The following is a 20,282-nucleotide window of genomic DNA, read 5'->3' as shown; positions in this document are numbered from 1 at the left end:
TCCTCCATCTCCCGACCTTGATACCCACAGTTTTGTTTGCAGACGATAGTAATTTTTTTGTGCTTTCTAATTATCTGCCCTCTGCTGTTGCTAAGGCTCAGCTCCTGCTCAACCATGTGCGTAATTGGTGTGAGCAGAATGGGATGCTGTTGAATAGCTCCAAGAGTAGAATTATTCATTTTCGAACCCCATACCACATGTCTGAACCTTCCCCAACAATCTTTGTTTTTATGGTACTGATATAATTCCCCAGTGCTCTTGTGTTAAACTTCTTGGTGTGCACGTTGATTGTTTTCTTTCTTTCAAAACTCATATTTCCTATACACATTCATTAACTTCTCGTCAAGTGTCTATGCTTCATCGTGCCAATCAATTTCTTCCTCCCGATGTAATGCTTTCTCTTTACTATGCATTTGTCCTTCCGTATATTTCTTATTGCTGTAGTTTATGAGGCAATACTAACTATTCTTCTCTTCGGCAACTCTGGACAGCACAGAATAGAGCAGTGACGGCAACTTTTCACCTTCCCTGACTCTATCCTACACCTGATCTTTACAGTGATACAGGTCTAGATGCCTTAGATGTGGTTATCAAGAAGCAGAACCTAAAACTAGCTCATCGAGCCTTCAATTTCTCGCTTCCTCCAAACATCTTATCCTACTTTGATCTAGCTTCAAAACGTAAGTGACAGACTTTGCTTCGGAGCTCTGTTCACCAATTTCGACTGCCTAAAAGGGTATCCTCAGCAGCTCAGAGGTCACCAATTTATAGAGCAATTGTTCTTTGGAACTCTATTCCCAGTGAACTTTCTCTTATTAGAAACTCTTCGTTCCTTTACAGAAAAATATTTTCTAAGGCTTGAAGTATTTTCGTTTTCTATATTTGTTTATTCACTTTGCTTTAGCTATTTTTTTCCGCTTTACATTATCTAGTATTTTTGTTGCTTTTTCTTCTCTTATTATGTTGGATCAAATTAGAATCCCGCTGTTTAATATTATTATTAATGGTTTGGAATTTTAATAAATTACAGGACATTTTCAGTTTGGATAAAATTAAGTCAATGGTTATTGTGTAGCAGCTGTTTTTTTTTTGTTTTTTTTTAGGTTGATTTTTCTCGCATTGTGTTTATATTTTTTAGATATTTTTTTACTTTTTTTTCCTTCCCTGATTTTTTTTTTGTGTATTTTGTGTTTGATACGAGGTCCTCTACAAGCTATGCTTCTTGGGACCTCTATCGCTTAAGTGTATTTATGTATTTATTGTAGTAATTAATTAATTGAATTTATTAAAAGATAAGCGACAGTGAGAGTTACTAGCACTCCCGAGTAAGCGAGCACCAGAACGTTTAAAAAATGAAGTGGAAAACAAAGAATTGTGCTGTTAGAAGACAAGCGACAGCAAAAATCAGAGCGAGTCGAAAATGAAAGTGAAGAAGAAAGAAGTATTACATTTGAAGAACAACGCCATCACAATCTTCGACGCCAACAAAATGTGGCGCAAAACCCAGTACAACCCTAAAAAGATGCCATAAACTACGGAACTGTTGATTACAAGTAATTGAGACCCTTCAGCGTTCTATGTGTCCCCTGGGGGGCCCTCCATTTTAATTTTCTCAAGGAAAGAGCATCAAACAAACCTGATTCATTTGGAGGTTGCTACTTACAACAAGAACCAATATATACAAGGCTACCAGAGGCTGAGTGCTAGGGCTGCCATGACATCAAGAAGAGGCTCACATTGTCTGCGGTTACAAGATAAGTGACAATGAGAATCAATATATACAAGCCTTTCACGTAGCCATACGAGGGTCCGGCCTCGAAATCAACTACATAATTTTTTTTTCTTCTAAAAACTGACAAAATGACATTTCTTACCACAAGAACGATCTAAATAGGTCACAACCTTAAGAAAGAATTCGTATTTTTCCCCGGGTGGCTGCATCGAATCTGTGGTGGCGTCATCACATCAAGAAAAGGCTCAAATTGTCTGTGGTTAGAAGACAAGCGACAATAAGAATCCATATATAGAAGCCTGTCGCGTGCCGCGGCTTCTATATATCAAAGCATTTCACTATAGATTACAAACGTAAGATACGTTTCTAGAGTTTAATAAAACTTGATAAGACACACATAACATGTGTTGCCATTGATTTATTGTCATTGCCATGTATGCCAACCGTGACAAAGTTTGCAAAACAGAAGGAGCCCAGCAAACCTGAAACTTAAACCACGCATAAGGCTAAAAACCCTAAATATCATTTCTAGACAAAATCTGAAAATTACCAAGCGAGGAATCTAAGAGCTTTCTGAAAGGAGAAGATTCTGATGAATGCCTGTTTGGATAGGAATGCGAAATATTTTATGCCACTACTGCATTGTAATGACAGAACAATTTTACAGATGTGAACACAGCAAATTGAAGATGGAAAATCGCTTCATTGAGATTGTTTGAATTAGTTATTAGAATTTTTTTAGTCATTAAGAAGAATTTTCAGAACTTTAGTTTTTTATACAGTATTTCAGGGTATGTATTGCATCAAAATATGATCTATCAAACGAAATTTTAATTTTTGCCAGTTAAGTCATGGTTTGTATCTCAGTTTTGCTCAAAGGCATAACTGAGAAAGCCGGTATTAATATTTATGAAGTTGAAGATGGCTCAATTGTAATAACATTTTATATGATAAAATTCTGTTAGTGTCCTTTTTCTTATCATTCCGCCATTAAAAAGTCTGAGGGGTTGATAAAGTCAAATTTGACCCTTGACAACAGCGACACCACTGCGGCATTAGTTTGGACGAGTTTCCCCTTTCTCCGTCCTTAATAACCACTTTTTAAAGTTGTACACCAATAATATACACTCGGTCTTTGTGAAATTTCGTGCTACACTTGGTCTTTGTGAAATTTCGAGCTAACAGTGGAAAAAAGAAACCACTTGGACTTGATCGACACGGCCACATTGTACTGGAATACAGTCGACTACCATTCAAGTTTATCATAACTATTTGGATACCAGTTTTAACATCTGTATTAAATTGGACTATATTTGGTGCTTTTGCGACTTGAGTAATTTGACTGTACATTTGAAAAAGTAATTTTAGAAAAAACTGGTCTAATTCTAAAAATGGTACTTTTTACATAAATAGAGCCTTTTACACTAATTCTCGTATTAGCCAGCTGTTTTGAGATGAGAACAATAATATTGCACGCAAAACAAGTATTTCAATGAAACTACACAATAAAAGAGCAGATTATTTCTTTTTCTCCATGTTTTTTATTTATTTGTGGAACATTTGTTGAAGGTACAATCCTCTTTAATATTGTTTTCTGTCTTTATATATTAAATTTGAAACCAGTTACATCATTGTAAACCTCTTTGAATATCAAAGTTAATTTCATTTACAAATAGGGACCTGTGGAAAAGTTTGTCATTTCCAACCAGCTTTAAAACATAGTGAATTTATTTGCAAATTGTACAAAACGCATAAAAAGAATTAAAAAGAATCAAACTATTATATTATTGGCTTAGGTTCAGGAATTAGAAGATTTGATTAGAGGCTTAGCTTGAAAATTTCTAGGGAGCGAGAGTAAATCCGATCTCAAAGTTTATAACCCCACTCCTTGGTGGTCAACATCCCCGTAAAGAGGGTAAACTTTTATAAATTTCACTATTACCAAGAAAGATACAAAGTTGTAATTTTTTCCCTTTTCTGTGAGGAAAAAGAGAAATAAATGTTCGGATCAAGAATTATAGAGCATTCTAACAAAGCAAAACTAATAGAAGATACTGGGAAATGAGAAGGTGACTAGACTGTCTTATGTGCGTTCGGAAGTTTTTTTTGAAGATCCATTTTTTTTACTGATAATTTCCAGAGTTTAACTACTAGATCGCGAGTCTGTAGAATCCTTTCTACAATTTGAGAAATTAAGGTTACATACCCAAATTTTAATCGCCACCTGTTCATGCTTTATACCACTTTTCCAGGAGTAGCTTCTTTATTCTTTATTTTGATTTCAATATTTGCCAGATTAAGACTCATTTTTAAAAAGGCCGACGAGACATACAGCTGCCGAAGTAAAATTCAACTCATTCCAGAGCCTATCTTAAAGAACTTACCCAAGTGGTATCACTGAAGTCAGCTTGTTACACCCAACCATTATCGGGCACACAATTTTAATAAGACATAGTAGCCTACTTCCGCATCTGCATATCCATAATCAGTGATTAAATTCCGAAAATTATAAAAATCAAAATTGTTTTAGATGATAAAAGGATTAATTAATTGATAGCAAACTTGAAACCAAAAGTATGAATTTTGTGAAAAAACGAACAAAATTATGAATTAGAAAGTCAAACCTGATGTAGGTATCAGCAACGGAATTAAGGCTTGGTAGTCGCGACCAACTCGCATGACACCTTCGGGACCTGCATGAAATATGGATGAAGATTAAAAACTTACAAACATCTTTACAGCTAGGACCAGAATATAAGAAACCCTAAAAGCAGGAACAAGCAACGCCATCTAGCGTTTCCCATCAAGATCAAAAGATAAATTATAAAACATAAAATGTTAACAAAATAGAAGGAATGTCTCGATTTTCTTTTGTTTGGTTGTGTTAATTCGTCCTTTGAATTATTTTATCTATATAGTCTCACTTTTCTTGAAATTGTACCCGACATTGGCCTCTTTAGTGACAAGATAACAAGAGGATCAACCTTACCCGCTATTATTTTTTATGTAGTAGACTTTTATGTACAATTTACGGTCCATTATCGACTGACAATATAGGCCAGTACACGGAATCAAAAGCGGTCGTTTGTTTTTCTTTGATAAAATAAACATACAAGCGGCTCACATTCATGAATACTAGTAGTTGATTTATACCGAGTTCGTTTCGCATATACAATGTCACTGGTAGCATCCCTGAACATCAAGAGACATCATCTATCCATCATTTTTCCAAGTTTGAATTCTTCTTTGCTAATCGGCTATTTTTGTAGCTGTTTGAGCCGCTTCAATTTTGATACAAAGGAAAAAAGAAAATTCGGAAGACTGGAAACTTATGACAGTATAGAGAAGCTACAACACGATCTAGCAGCTCACTGCTCCGTCAGAGCTGAGAAACAGAGAAGATCTGAAATACTTTATAAATCCTCTAAGAGAAAGATTTTTTTTTTTTTTAACAGTTACAAAAGGATTTGGAGGTATTACTTAAATTTGGGCGGGGTTTGAAGTATTATATACAAGGTAATTTGTTTAAGAACGGTTGCTTAAATGTTCAGTTTTAGATGACTATTCTGGTTATGAATAAAGAAAAGAATGGATGATCAAGTAGTGTTACTCATGGGCGTAGGCAGCATTAGGCAGCATATTGTCTAGGGGGGGGGGGGCAGTCGATAGTGTGATGGACTTTTATAAAATGCTTTTTCCAATCCATCTGCTTTTTAAGCCATATCTAATGTAAATTTGAAGGTCTAGGGGGGGGGGCAGCTGCCCCCTCCCTACGCCCATGGTGTTACTCTTATTATTGTGAAGTGTTCTAATTTTAGTTGTTTGCAGATAAATGGTATTAGGTTAGGCCACAATTTGGAGTTGTTATCGGAGGGGGAGGGGGAACGAGAAGATTTGTGGAGTACTTTAATTTTTCTTGTTTAGAATTGTTTGTTATTGTTATTTTGTAAAAAAAAATCCAACTTTTTGTATGCGCTTTTTTCAGATTTTTTGTCCAGCACGCAACAATGCATTGTATTTATATTTGTTATATGGGAAGTTTGTTTAAGCGTTATTCATTTTTTTTTTTTTGCATTACCCCTTTGTTAAATAAAAACAAAAACTTTACAAATTTATTAGCTTGATTGAAGTTAACTGGTCTTTCATGAAAATGAGGATCGCTATAGTTCTTGTAGTGGTAGCATTTTTAAATTCTGTTGTAAATAAAACACTAAGGTTTAGGCACTCAAAATTTTCCCATTTTCTTTTCTGACATTTTGGGAGGTACATCATAAGAAACAACAGAGAAGACCTAAACCTCTGAGAACCCATTAAGAGGGTGGATACAGAGAAAAGTTTCAGTCAATTCTTTGCAGGTAAAAAATGGCTGAAAATTTCGTCTATCTTTCTATTCCGACCCTCTTTTTTTCTTTTTTTTTGCTTTTATCAATTTTTATTCCTTTTCGTGTGATTTTTGCACACCAAAGATCTCTGAGAACCCCTTAAGATGGTGGATACAGATAAAAGTTTCATTAAATTTTTGCAGGTAAAAAATGGCTGAAAATTCCCGTCCATTTTTCTATTCCGACCATTTTTTTGTGCTTTTATCAATTTTTATTCCTTTTCGTGTGATTTTTGCACACCAAAGATCTCTGAGAACCCATTAAGAGGGTTGATACATATAAAAGTTTCATTCAATTCTTTGCAGGTAAAAAATGGCTGAACATTTCCGTCCATCTTTCTATTCCGAACCTTGTTTTTATTATTTTTCTTTTTTGCTTTTATCAATTTTTATTCCTTTTCGTGTGATTTTTGCCGACCAAAGATTCTGCTTTTTGGCCTTCCCTCTTGGAATCCATCATCCCCAAACGGGATCCGAAGAGGTCAAAAGAAAAAGAGGTCAAAAGAAAATACTAAAGAGAGTTGGAACTTCATGTGTGGGGTAAGGAGCGGAGCTTTGAAAAGATTTGGGTGGAAGAGTACGTAGCTTCGCTGAACTCAGGAAGTTTGGCGAGTTGTTGGTGATAGTTGCAGTAGCGTCTATTGTCTCTCCTTATTTCGATTCCTCTCTCTCCTTTCAAGTTCCTGTCTCTATTAGTCACGTTTAGTCCATGACGTTATTTAAATATTATTGACAGAATGAAAAAATTGGAGTCGGGAAAGTCATTTTTTTTTCAAGAGACGGTATCGGAATAGTACATTTTCCAGATTCTAGAAATAATTCGACTACGCAATTTTGATATCTATCATAGGCAGCGCAATCGCACTGCCTAAGTAAAGATCGATGTTGGCACAATGTATTATTATTTTGTTGTTTTTTTTCATACCAGGGTACTTCGTATCGAAGGAGTTGTCGTAGAAGCTTCGAAAAGGGCTCATTCGATTGGAAATTGGAGTGGCTTGTGCCCATTTTAAGTGTTGACACTATCCGTAAAGCAGCATACACTTCGCCCACACATATCATTCCCCCCAGCACACTCGATCAAAATTTTTGATATAGATGTTTTGTTTGACGCAGCTTATTTCCTGATAGGTAACATGTTTTTGAGACAATCACTCCCTGACAACGTATACCACACAGGTTGTCAGCAATGTTTTGAGGGCAGATCAGGTTTTTATAGAAAGCGTTGTTGTAGAAACTTTAAAAAAGACTCATTCGATTGGAAATTCAAAGGGCAAAAGTGGCATCATTTTCTTGCAAGGCTCTCCGGGCTTCATATACTGTGTCCTATTTAGTTGGGAAACAGAAAAAACCGCACACCATTGCCTAAAGTCTGATATTACCAGCACTAGTGAAAGTCAGTGAAATAATATTTGATACGAAAACTGCTACTGCCCTTCAGTCAATACCTACGTCGAACAATACTGTTTCAAGAAGGATAGAAGACATTGCAAGCGATACTGTCATGCAGGTTGTTGAGCAAATAAAGGTGACGATGATGTTTGCGTTACAGCTTGACGAAAACACGAATTTGTCAGGTGTAGCCCAGGTGATCGTCTTTGTCCGATATCAAGACTGTTCTGACATAAGAGAAAATATTCTGTTTTGTCAAAACCTACAGTCAAGAACAACAGGAGAAGAACTATTCAAGGTGATTGACAAATTCTTCGCAGAAAGGGGCATCTTGTGGGACTGGTGTCTGTCAGTCTACAATGATAGAGCTGCCGCCCTCATTAGGACGACTAATGGACTTTTGGCCTGGATAAGGAAGAAAAATCCAAGGGTGAAGTGGTTGGACTACATCATCCACGGGCAAGCTCTTGCATCGAAAAGGATGAACGCGCATCTGCACAAGACCCTCAACGAGGCTGTAAAAGTGATCAACTCCATCAAAGCCCGACCACTGAACTCAAAACTGTTCAAGTTGTTCTGCCAAGAGATGGGTTCAGAACATCAACATTTACTTCTGCACACAGAAGATTGCTGGGTGTCTCGTAGGAAGATATTAAACAGACTTTTCGAGCTTCGACAAGAAGTTCACATGTTTCTTCTGGAGCAAAAGTCTGCATTTAGTTCACATTTTGAAAACCAGGACTTGCTCTGCAGGCTGGCCTATCTTGTGGATGTTTTCGACAAACTGAATGACTTGAATCTCTCAATGCAAGGTTTCCGGATGGACGAATTCTCCCTGAATTTGAAGATGTGTGCTTTCGTCAAGAAATTGGAGTTCTGGTTTTAAAAGGCTCAAAGAAACAGCATAAGTGTCTTCCCGACCCTTGACAAGTTTGCAGACGATAGTGAAATTGATAACCTCAACGCAATCTGTGATTGTATTCGGGAGTATCTGACAAAGTTGCGAGATGAACTTGTGTCATATTTCCCATCGATTACGATCCAAGATAGAGCCCAGGACTGGATCCAAAATCCATTTGTTGGAGATGTGACCTCAAGCTCCGGTCTTAGTGACAAGCTTACAGAGAATCTGATCAAACTTGCCAGTGATCGCGCCTTAGAACTGAAATTCCAAAATTTAACTGTTTTCCAGCTTTGGTTACAGGTGAAAGCAGAATACAAGGAACCAAGTGACATCGCCATGTCTGTTTTGCTGCCATTCGGATCCACTTACCTTTGTGAAGTATCATTTTCGGCAATGTCATTGATCAAAACCAAACACAGAAACAGACAGACTGTACAAAATGATCTTATAAATGCCATCAGTGACATCGAGCCAAGATTTGATAATATTTTAGCTAAAAAGCAGCCTCAATTTTGTCATTGATTTTGTACGTACTTTTACACATTTGTGCACCGTCATATATGACAATAAATCTCGTGTTTTTGAAAATCTAATTTTAGTTAAGAAAAAAGTAAAACAACGATTCTTGAGAAAGGGGTACGCAACCTTTTTGGGCCTTGATTAGGGGTAAGCGGAACGAAAAAGGTTGGGAACCACTGGACTAGTGTTCTTTTTAATAGTCGAAAGTGATTTGAGGGCAACTAACCCCCCCCCCCCTCACGTCCACCTTTTCCCCAAACACATCCAATCAAAATTTTTAGATAGTTATTTTGTTCAACGTAGTTAAAAGTTTTAGAAATTAGGTCTTAGAGGATGATAACCCCCCTCAGAGCCCTCGGGGCAATTGTTGTAAGTTATGCTCTGGGGGCAAATAAAGTTTTTATAGGTAGTGATGTTGTAGAAACTTTAAATAGGGCTCATTCGATTGGAAATTAGAAGGGCTTGTGCCCTTTTTAATAGTCAAAAGTGAGAGGATAACTACCACCCCTCTCACACCCACCATTTCCCTAAACACATCCAATCAAAATTTTGAGATAGCCATTTTGTTCGACATAGTTAAAATGTCCGACGTAGTGAAAATTATGTTTTTGAGGATGACACTCCCCCCACAGCCCTCAGGGCAAGGGAAGTAAGTTATGCCCTGGGGGCATAAAAGGTTTTTTTTTTATAGAAAGTACTGCCGTAAGAACTTCGAAAGGGGATAATTCGACTAACAGTTTAATGATATAGGGCCTTTTTTAATATCTAGTCATGATTGGAGGGCAACAAACCCACCTCCCACGCCCGCAATTTTCGCAAGAATATCCCATCAAATTTTGAGATAACCATTTTGTTCAACGGAGTTGAAAGGTAGTTGAAAATAAATACAAATGAATGTATATTGTCAATTTAATATACATATACTGATATTTAGTAATCAAAATGTTAATATTATTTGATTTACATTTAAAAGTAAAAACATTTACATTTTTTCAGTTGCGAGTAACATCAGCAAGTTATATGTTATATATAAACAAGTTATATATAATAAGTTATATATAAAATAGGTTAAATATAAAATGTTTTTACTTTTATAACTTTAATAAATCAAATAATATTAACATTTTGATTACTAAATATCAGTATATGTATATTAAACTGACAATGCACATTCATTTGTATTTTTTCAGAATATAAAAGCTTTCACTTTTATAAATTTAATAAATCTGATGATATCAAGATTATGATTGCTTAATAAAAGTAAACGTAGGCTATGTGTAACTGACGATGCTTTTTCATTTGTATTTTTTTAGCAAAGTATAAGTAATGTTTTGGCCGTGGGGCAATATAGGGGGTTTGAGACAAACTTCAGTTTATTTTGCTCGTTTTGAGTTTGAGTTGGTTATTTATTGTAATTTCTGCTCGTTTTGGGTTTTATTTATTTATCGATGCTGATTTGTGGTAGTTTCACGCTTGTCAAATTATTTGATTTTATTTTTGCTCATTTTTTGTTTCGTGGAATTCTTTACTTTTTTTGAAAAACTTGTTTTTTGGAAAAAGCTTTTTTAATTATTTTTGTTCGTTTTATATCGACATAGTCTTTTCAGGGGAAAAGAAAATAATACTTTAAATCTTTTTGTATTTTTAAGAATTCATAGTCTAGCCTGCTATTTGTATGCTGGAGAAAAATTTTCAGCAATTTTTAACAACATACACCCTCTTAAACATCTGGACACAAATAGTAGTATTTAATTTAGTTTCATACCTCCTCTAGTTGACCTGTGTAAAGTATTTAACGATAGCTTCTACATACTAATTCAAATTTCTACAACTGAGAGTCTCCGGTTGATTTCTACCTTCACTTAGCCATTCTACGTTTGGTGTTTTTTTTTACATGATTTTATACAGTCGACGTGTGATCTACATTTGACAGTTTCCAAACAAAATTTAAAATTGTGAATTCGATAATCGAAAATTAATTCTCAATTGTGACTCCATTTGACGCTAGTGATTTAATTGAGACCAACTGCAATTAGATGTAAGACAGACGACCTTTCGTAAGTGATTTAGCACGACTAAACAACCCAGTAAATTTTATTAACCCAGTTAAATTTTATTTTATTGTTGTTAAAGGTGAAGTTTATTGCCCAAAATCTGGCGTCCGTAATTAAAGAGCGGTGTTTAAAACAAATATTTAAATTTTTAGAATAACTGCTTTTCAAATTTTAATCTCAATATGTCAGTTTTTATTCCTATTCTCGATCCGGAGGAAACTGTATATAAAAAAAAGGTTGCTTTTGATTTTGTAAAACAGTGGAGGGGAGATGGCATATTTCCACCTCTTTTATTTGACTCAAATGATCCTAATTTCGATCAAGATGAACTTTATGATTACCTTCAAAAGATCAAGACATGGGTCCCAACAAACCCTCCAACTCCCCTGAGCACCACTCCAATTAATCCTCCAATAGAACAGCCTCAACAGTCCCAAGTAATAGGATCGCTAATTGACCCTTTTTTTTAGTAATAACGCCACTCACAAAGTCAGAAAGTGGAAAAAATAATTAAGTTTGTTACAAAATTTGTTACAAATTTACAAAAATTGAGTTTTTTTCAAATTTAAAAAAAAAAAAATTTTCAGTTTTTTTTAAATTGGTCTGATTAAAAAGCTTTGCGTCATTTTTGGCCCATGGTTTGTTTCGCTCCTTTTTTTGGGAATCTGGATCCCACGATTATAAATTTGTCAAGTTTAAAAGGTGGATTACTTGTAGTATATACCCCAGGCAAAATAGTAGGCAAAATGGTTGCAGGGTTTGTAGGCGTGGCTCAATTTAAGGAAAAGGGTATATCTATTCTATAGAAGGATGCAAAGATTAGGAAGATCATTTAGGGTGTCCTTAGAAGCCAGGGATGATGGTGTAGTTCTTGGAAGATTTGCTCTAAATTTATTCAAGGAGTGGATCAGACCGTCCTACAAACGGTATTTGTTAGAGAATAGTGCAGAATTTTTTTTTGTTTAGGTGATGCGTATAAGATTGCAATACAATATGAACAGATAGAACAGATAGTGGGGAAAGGAGACACGTCTTCTTTTTCCGATGAATTTCTTTCTGCGCTGACGAGGGTGAAATTTGGACTCAATGATAATGAGAAGGCACTGCGAGATGGTACTGATTCCTCGCAGGGCGGTTTGGCTACCCAGGAAAAGGGAGCTAGTTTTGAAGTCCCGTGGGATGGTACTGATGCCTCACGGGATGGGTTTTTTGTTGCACTGCGAGATGGTACTGATTCCTCGCAGGGGGGTTTGGCTACCCAGGAAAAGGGAGCTGGTTTTAAGGTCCCGTGGGATGGTACTGATGCCTCACGGGATGTTTTATAGTTTGGCACGGCGAGAGGTTTCTGTGTCCGCACCGCGATGTCGTGCTCCAGGGTAACTGGGAGCGGTGTTTAATGTCAGGATGTCCGTTACTGATGCCTAACGTGATGTTTTTTTTTGTTGCACATCGTGATGTTACAGTATAATCGTAGGGAGGTGTGGCTAACCAGGAACAGGGAGCTGGTTTTTAAGTCCCGTAGGATGGTACTGATGCCTCCCGGGATTGTTTTTTTTTGTTGCACTGCGAGATGGTACTGATTCCTCGCAGGGCGGTTTGACTACCCAGGGAGAGGGAGCTGGTTGTAATATCTCGCGAGATGAGGTTGATGCCTCACGGGATGGTTTTAATGCGTAGCGCTAATAGTTAAGTAGAGATATCAACAGTAGTACTGCCATTTGTCGAACCACAAGTTAGTAGAGCAAAACCAAATAGGTCAAAACCGAGGCGTTCCATAGCAATAAAACCCCGAGGTTTTTATTGGGAATAATATCTTAACGTCATTGCTGCATGGTATGATTTTTAGAGTTTGCAATTTCATTTATTTGTCGCTGGTATTTTCAGGATTAATTAGCCTTTCCCGGTCATTCCTTTTGCCCTAATTCAAAGTTTATACATAATCCCAACTTTCCTTGTCCTCATCAAATTCAGGGGTATGGGGAACAAGTCTATTTTAAAGTATACAAAGAAAAATGAAGTGTTAAAATATCCAGTTTCCGACTACTGTTGTTAGTGTGGTTCGTTTATACTATGTAAGTTTTTACTTATGCAAGTATTGTGTAGTGTTTGTATTATGTAATTGTTTACTAGTTCATGCTGTAAAATGTTAGTAGGTGAGAAGTGAATAATTTGGGAAGGGAATGTTTTGAATTCAATTAAAGTTTGGGGGTTTAATGAGAAAGGGATAAGCCAAATTTGGAAAATTTAACTTAAAACAGGGGGGAGAATCTGTAAAGTATTTAACATCAATTCGAGAAGCATTTCCGGGTATCTCCTTTCTTAGTTAGTTGGGCATTTATGCGTCAACGATAGCGGTCCAGGGGGGGAGCTCTTGGGACTAAAAGCTAGTCGTGGGAAAGGGGTCGTTCCCAGGGCTGGAACTTCCGTTCCAGGAAAGTTACATTCTTCGCTCATTTCTAAAGGGAGTCCATCTTTCGCCTTCGTCTTAGCTAGTTGTTCTTGTGCTACCTTATTTTCTCTATGTGTATTCTCACGTTATTTAATAAAGACCATGTACCAACGTTTATCGTCTATCTTTGGAATTTACGTAAACCATCACATCTGCCAATATAAAAGGACATATAGAAGGAACCTAAAAAAGAGGTTTACACCTGAAATGGAAAACTTGATACCATTCGCAAAAAAATCTGTTTACTTTCTTTGATAGCTTGGATACACTTACGCTATTTTGATTTGGTTAAACTTCAAGAGCATAAGCGGCCCCTAAAGTTTGAACATAATACCCTCAGTCGTACTTGGGATACTGCTGAGATACCTTATTCGGAATTAGCGATAACACAGGGCTTCTTCATTTAATCTTATGAAAACATTTATTTTCTAAACATAAAGAAAAATGGGAGTGTGAGCATGGTAGAGGGATTAGTTTCTCTCCAATCACTTTCGACTATTAAAATGAGCATCAACCCTATCTATTTTCAATCGAATAAGCCCTTTTCGAAGTTCCTACGACAACTCCCTCGATACGAAGTGCCCTAGTCTAGACAACAACAACAACATCAAATAAATCATACATTTTACCCATATCGATCTTTACTATAAAAATGTCAAGCCTTCCAATCACTTTCGACTATTAAACAGGGCACTAGGCCTTTCGATTTCCAGTCAAATGAGCCTTTTTCGAGTTTCTACGGCAACACCTCCTATAAACACCTTATAGGACCCAAGGGTATAAATTACAACTCTTACACTACGGGCTGTGAGGGTGGTTGTCATCCTCTAAGACCTAATTTCCAGAACTTTCAACTACGTTACACAAAATGGCTATCTCAAAATTTTGATTGGGTGTGTCAGGAAAAATGATGGGCGTGAGAGGGGTGTTAGTCTTTCTCCAATCACTGTCAACTATTAAAAAGGCACTAGCCCTTTCAATTTCCAATCAAATGAGCCCTTTTGAAGTTTCTACGACAACGCTTTCAATAAAAACCTTATATACCCCCTAGGGGGTAACTTACAACCCTCGCCCTGAGGGCTGGGTGGGGGGGGGGGGTTGTCATCCTCACAGAACTAATTTCCAGAAGTTTCTACTTCGTTGAACACAATAGACATCTGAAAAATTTTGATTGGATGTATTTGGGGGAATTGTAGGTATGAGAAAGAGGTTACTTACTGTCCAATCACGTGTAATTTCCAATCAAAAAGGGCACTAGCCCACTCAATTTCCAATTGAATGAGCCCCATCTGAAGTTTTTACGATAACTCTACCATTATAAACCTTTTATGCCCCCTGGGCATAACTTACAACCTTTGCCCTGGGACTCTCGGGGGTTTGTCATCCTTAAATACATAATTTCCAGAACTTTCAACTTCGTTGAACAAAATGGCTATCTCTAATCTTTGATTGAATGTGTTTGGGGAAATGGAGGGCGTGAGAGGGGGGTTAATTGCTCTCCACTCACTTTTGACTATTAAAAAGGGTAATTTCAATTTCCAATCAAATGAGCCCCTTTTGAAATTTCTACAACAACTTTCTATATAAACCTTATATGCCCCCAGGGCACAAATTACAACCCTTGCACTGAAAGCTCTGATGGGTTTTTATCCTAAAAGACCTGATTTCCAGAACTTTCGACTACGTTGAACAAATTGGATATCTCAAAATGTTGATTGGATGTGTTTGGGGAAATGGTGGGCGTGAGAGGGGGGATAGTTGCCCATTTCAACAAAAACCTTATATGCCCCCAGGGAATAACTTATAACCCTTGCCCTGAAGACTATGGGGTAAGTGTCCTGCTCAAAGATATAATTTCCTGAACTTTAAAGTTCATGGAACAAAATAGCTATCAAGAAATTTTGATCGGATATGTTTGGGGAAATGGTGGGCGTGGAAGGGGTGTTTGTTGCCTTCCAATCACTTTCGACTATTAAAAAGTGCACTAGCCATTTCAATTTCCAATCTAATTAGTCATTTTTGAAGTTTCTACGACGACGCGTTCAGTAAAAGCCTTATATGCCTCCAGGGCATAACTTACAACCCTTGCCCTGAGGTATGTGGGGGAGTGTCTTCCTCAAAAACCTAATTTCTATCTGGAAATCCAAAACACTGAATAAAATGGCTATCTAAAAATTTTGATTGGATGTGTTTGGGGAAAAGGTGGGCATGGAAGGGGTGTTAGCCGCCTTTCAATTACTTTCGACTATTAAAAAGGGTACAAGCCATTTCAATTTCTAATCAAATGAGCCCTTTTTGAAGTTTCTACGATAACGCGTTCTATAAAAACTTTATATGCCCCCAGGGCATAACTTACAACCCTTGTCCTGAGGGCTCCGAGGAGGTTTTCATCCTCAAAGACTTAACTTCCAGAACTTAAACTATGTTGAACAAAATGGCTGTCTCAAAAATTTTGCTTGGATGTATTCGGAGGAATGATGGGCTGGGGGGGGGCTAGTTGCCCTCCAATCACTTTCGACTATTAAAAAGGGTACTAGCCCTTTGAATTTCCTATCGAAGGAGCCTGTTTTGAAGTTTCTACAACTACGCCTTCTATAAAAACCTTATATGCCCCCAGGCCATAACTTAAAACCCTTGCCCTGAGAGTTGTGAGGGAGTGTCCTCCTCAAAAACATATTTTCTATCTGTAAAACAACTACGCTGAATAAACTGGCTATCTCAAAATTTTGATTGGATGTCATTGGGGGAATTATGGGCGTGGGGGGGGGGCTAGGTGCCCTCCAATCACTTTTCACTATTAAAAAGGGCACTAGCCCTTTGAATTTCCAATCAAATGAGCCTGTTTTGAAGTTTCTACTACAACGCCTTCTATAAAAACCTTATATGCCCCCAGGGCATAACTTAAAACCCTTGTCCTGAGGGTTGTGGGGGAGTGTCCTCCTCAAAAACATATTTTCTATCTGGAAATCAACTACGCTAAACAAATTGGCTATCTCAAAATTTTGGTTGGATTTGTTTGGGGAAATGATGGGCGTGGGGGGGACTAGTTGCCCTCCAATCACTTTCGACTATTAAAAAGGGCGCTAGCCCTTTGTATTTCCAACCGAATGAGCTTGTTGTGAAGTTTCTAAGACAACGCCGTTCTATAAAAAGCTTATATGCCCCCAGGGCATAACATACAAGCCTTGCCCCGATGGTTGTGGGGGAGTGTCCTCCTCAAAAACATATTTTCTATCTGGAAATCAACTACGCTGAACAAAATGGCTAACTCAAAATTTTGATCGGATGTATTTGGGGGAATGATGGGCGGGGGGGGGGGGCTATTTGCCCTCCAGTCACTTTCGACTATTAAAAAGGGTGCTAGCCCTTTGAATTTCCAATCGCATGAGCCTTTTTTGAAGTTTCTACGACAACACCTTCTATAAAAACCTTATATGCCCCCAGGGTATAACTTAAAACCTATGCCCTGAGGGTTCTGGGGAGTGTTCTCCTCAAAAACGTATTTTCAATCTGGAAATCAACTACACTGAACAAAATGGCTATCTCAAAATTTTGATTGGATGTGTTTGGGAGAATGATGGGCGTGGGGGGGGGGTAGTTGCCCTCCAATCACATTCGACTATTAAAAAGGGCACTAGCCACTCCCATTCCCAATCGAATGAGCCCTTTTCGAAGTCTCTACGACAACTCATTCGATTCTAGATGCACGGGTGGAGAAAAAACACATTGTGCCCACATTGTTCTTTACTTAGGCAGCGGTAGCGCGCTGCCTATGAACAGAAAATAATTCTTTAAATCGTTTTTTCTAAGACTTTATAGTTTTGCCTGCTATTTGTATGCTGAGTTTGAGTTTGACTCGGTTAATTATTTTAATTTCTGTTCGTTTTGGGTTTCATTTATTTATTGATGCTGCTTTGTAGTAGTTTCGAGCTTGGTAGATTATTTTATTTTATTTTTTGCTCATATTTTGTTTAATGGAGTTCTTTACTTTTCTTTGAAAAACATATTTTGTGGAAAAGGTTTTTTTAATTAATTTCTGTTCGTTTTATATTGACATAGCCTTTTCAGGGAAAAAGAAAATAACACTTTAAATCTTTTGTTTTTTAAGACTTTATAGTTTGGTCTGCTATTTGTACGGTATGCTGGAGAAAAATTTTCAGCAACTTTTAACAACATACACCCTTTTAAAAATCTGGACAAAAATAGAAATCCACTTGTTGACCTGAAATAGAAAACTTGATACCATTCGCAAAAAAAATCGGTTTACTTTCTTTCATAGCTTGGATACACTTACCCTATTTTGATTTGGTTAAATTTTAAGAGCAGAAGTAGCCCCGAAAGTATGACCATAATACCCTCAGTCGTTCTTGGGATACTGCTAAGATACCTTATTGGGAATTAGCATTAACAGAATGCGTATCGATTTAAATCTTAAGGCAATATTTAGTTTTTAAACATGAACAAATGTAAGGGCCGGGGTGGGAGGGGGACTAGTTGCCCTTCAATAACTTTCGACTTTTAAAAAGGGCATTAGCCCTTTCTACTTTCAATCGAATGAGCCCTTTTCGAAGATCCTAAAACAACACCTTCGATACGAAGGACCACCCACATCGATGTGTACCCACATCAATCTTTACTATAAAAATGTCAAGCCTTCCAATCACTTTAGACTATTAAAAAGGGCACTAGGCCTTTCAATTTCCAATCCAATGAGCCCCTTTTGAGTTTCTACGACAACACTTTCTATAAGCACCTTATACGCCCCCAGGGCATAAATTACAAACCTTGCCCTGAGAGCTGTGAGGGGTTGTCATCCTCAAAGACCTAATTTCCAGTTTCAAGTACGTTGAAGAAAATTGCTATCTCAAAACTTTGATTGGATGTGTTTGGGGAAATGGTGGGCGTGAGAGGGGGGTTAGTTCCCCTCCAGTCACTTCCGACTATTAAAAAGCGCACTAGCCCTTTCAAGTTCCAATCGAATGAGCCCTTTTTGAAGTTCCTACGATAAGGCTTTCTAAAAAATCTTATATGCCCCAGGGCATAACTTACAACCCTTGACCTGAGGGCTGTGAGGGGGTTGTCATCCTCAAAGACATAATTTCCGGACCTTCCAATAACGTTGAACAAAATGACTATCTCAAAATTTTGATTGGATGTGTTTGTGGAAATGGTGGGTGTGAGAAGGGTGTTAATTATCCTCAAATCACTTTCGACTATTAAAAAGGGCACAAGCCCTTCTAATTTCCAATTGAATGAGCCCTTTTTGAAGTTTCTTCAACATCACTATCTATAAAAATCGTTATATGCCCCCAGGGCAACAAACCCTTGCCCCGAAGGCTCTGAAGGGGTTATCATCCTCAAAGACCTAATTTCTAAAATTTTTAATTACGTTTAACAAAATGGTTATCTGAAATTTTTGATTGGATGTGTTTGGGGAAAAGATGGATGAAGAGAGGGTTAGTTGCTCTCAAATCACTTTTGACTATTAAAAAGAGCACTGGCCCTTTGAATTTTGCATTCGAATTAGCCCTTTTTCAAGTTTCTACGACAAAGCTTTCAATAAAAACCTTATATGCCCCCAGGGCATAACTTAAAACCCTTACCCTGACGGCTTAGATCTCTTAGATATAATTTCCGGACCTTCCGACTACTTTGAACAAGATGGCTATCTCAAAATATTCATTGGATGTGTTTGGATAAAAGGTGGGCGTAAAAGGGGTGTTAGTTGCCTTTCAACCACCTTTGACTTTTAGAAAGGGCACTAGCCATTTCAATTTCCAATCAAATAAGCCCTATTTGAAGTTTCTACGACAACGCTTTCTATAAAAAAACTTACATGTCCCAGGGCATAACTTACAACCCTTGCCGTGAGGGCTGTGGGGGGGGGGGAATGGTATCATCCTCAAAGACCTAATTTCCAGAACTTTCAACTACGTTGAACAAAATGGCTATCTCAAAATTTTGATTGGATGTGTTTGGGGAAAAGGTGGGCGTGAGAGGGGGTTAGTTGCCCTCCAATCACTTTCGACTATTAAAAAGGGCACTAGCCCTTTGAATTTCCAATAGAACGAGCCTTTTTTGAAGTCTCTACAAGAACGTTTATATAAAAACCTTATATGTCCCCAGGGCATAACTTACAACCCTTACCCTGAGGGCAGTGTCCTCCTCAAAAACATAATTTCTATCTGAAAATCAACTATGCTAAACAAAATGGCTATCCCAAAATTTTGATTGGATGTGTTTGGAGAAATGGTGGGCCTGGAAGGGGTGTTAGTTGCCTTCCAATCACTCGACTATTAAAAAGGACACAACCCACTCCAATTTCCAGTCGAATGAGCCATTTCGAAGTTTCTACGATAACTCCTTCGATACGAAGTGCCGTGGTCTAAGACCAAGAAACCAAAAAAAGTAATAATACATTGTGCCCACATCGTTCTTTACTTAGGCAGCGCTGTCGCGCTGCCTATGAAAATGCATTAAACTAGGCACACATAGATGTAAATTGTAATGACTACAGCTTAAAAGAAACTGTTAATGACTCAAGAAGTAAAAAAAAAAGATCACTAACCTCCTCCCCTTTCCTCGTCTGAACTATAATCAGGACTTTCAGGTGTTCCATGTCTTGATCTCTTCTCAGGCCGAATAGCATCGTCCGCACTCGCTTTCTCGACCATGTTTTTTGAGACCATTTACAAAACTATGAAAAAGAAATAATTACAATAACACTGGCTAAAAGTAAAAACTACAGTTTAAACTGCATATCAGATTAAGGGTGGATTTTCATGTCAACATTACTGAAATGATCGTATTGGGCACTTTGTCGAGACAATGAAATTTTCTACGCAAACAGA

The 20,282-nt window shown here is 37.4% G+C and overlaps 1 protein-coding gene across 5 annotated transcripts in view; it reads right to left on the bottom strand.

The window, feature by feature from the left end:
• The window catches only part of LOC148950472 (REST corepressor 2-like), a 59,794-nt gene that overhangs the window by 31,602 nt on the left and 7,910 nt on the right, over positions 1-20,282 (bottom strand). For 3 of the 5 annotated variants that reach the window (XM_089092430.1, XM_089092429.1, XM_089092428.1), the window contains exons 2-3: positions 20,000-20,128; positions 4,357-4,425 (exon numbers count right to left, since the gene is read on the bottom strand). In XM_089092430.1, coding sequence (XP_088948556.1) covers positions 4,357-4,425; positions 20,000-20,120 — 190 coding nt within the window. In that variant the 5' untranslated portion in view covers positions 20,121-20,128. The remainder of the gene's footprint in view (positions 1-4,356; positions 4,426-19,999; positions 20,129-20,282) is intronic. The other 2 variants (XM_089092432.1, XM_089092431.1) reach the window with 1 other exon arrangement.

Source organism: Artemia sp. Qi Xiang Cuo, chromosome 7 (assembly GCF_049724085.1).
Source record: "Artemia sp. Qi Xiang Cuo chromosome 7, ASM4972408v1, whole genome shotgun sequence".
Lineage (NCBI taxonomy): Eukaryota > Metazoa > Arthropoda > Branchiopoda > Anostraca > Artemiidae > Artemia > Artemia sp. Qi Xiang Cuo.
Note: the sequence above shows the minus strand (reverse complement) of the source record. Positions and strands in the feature narration are given on the sequence as shown.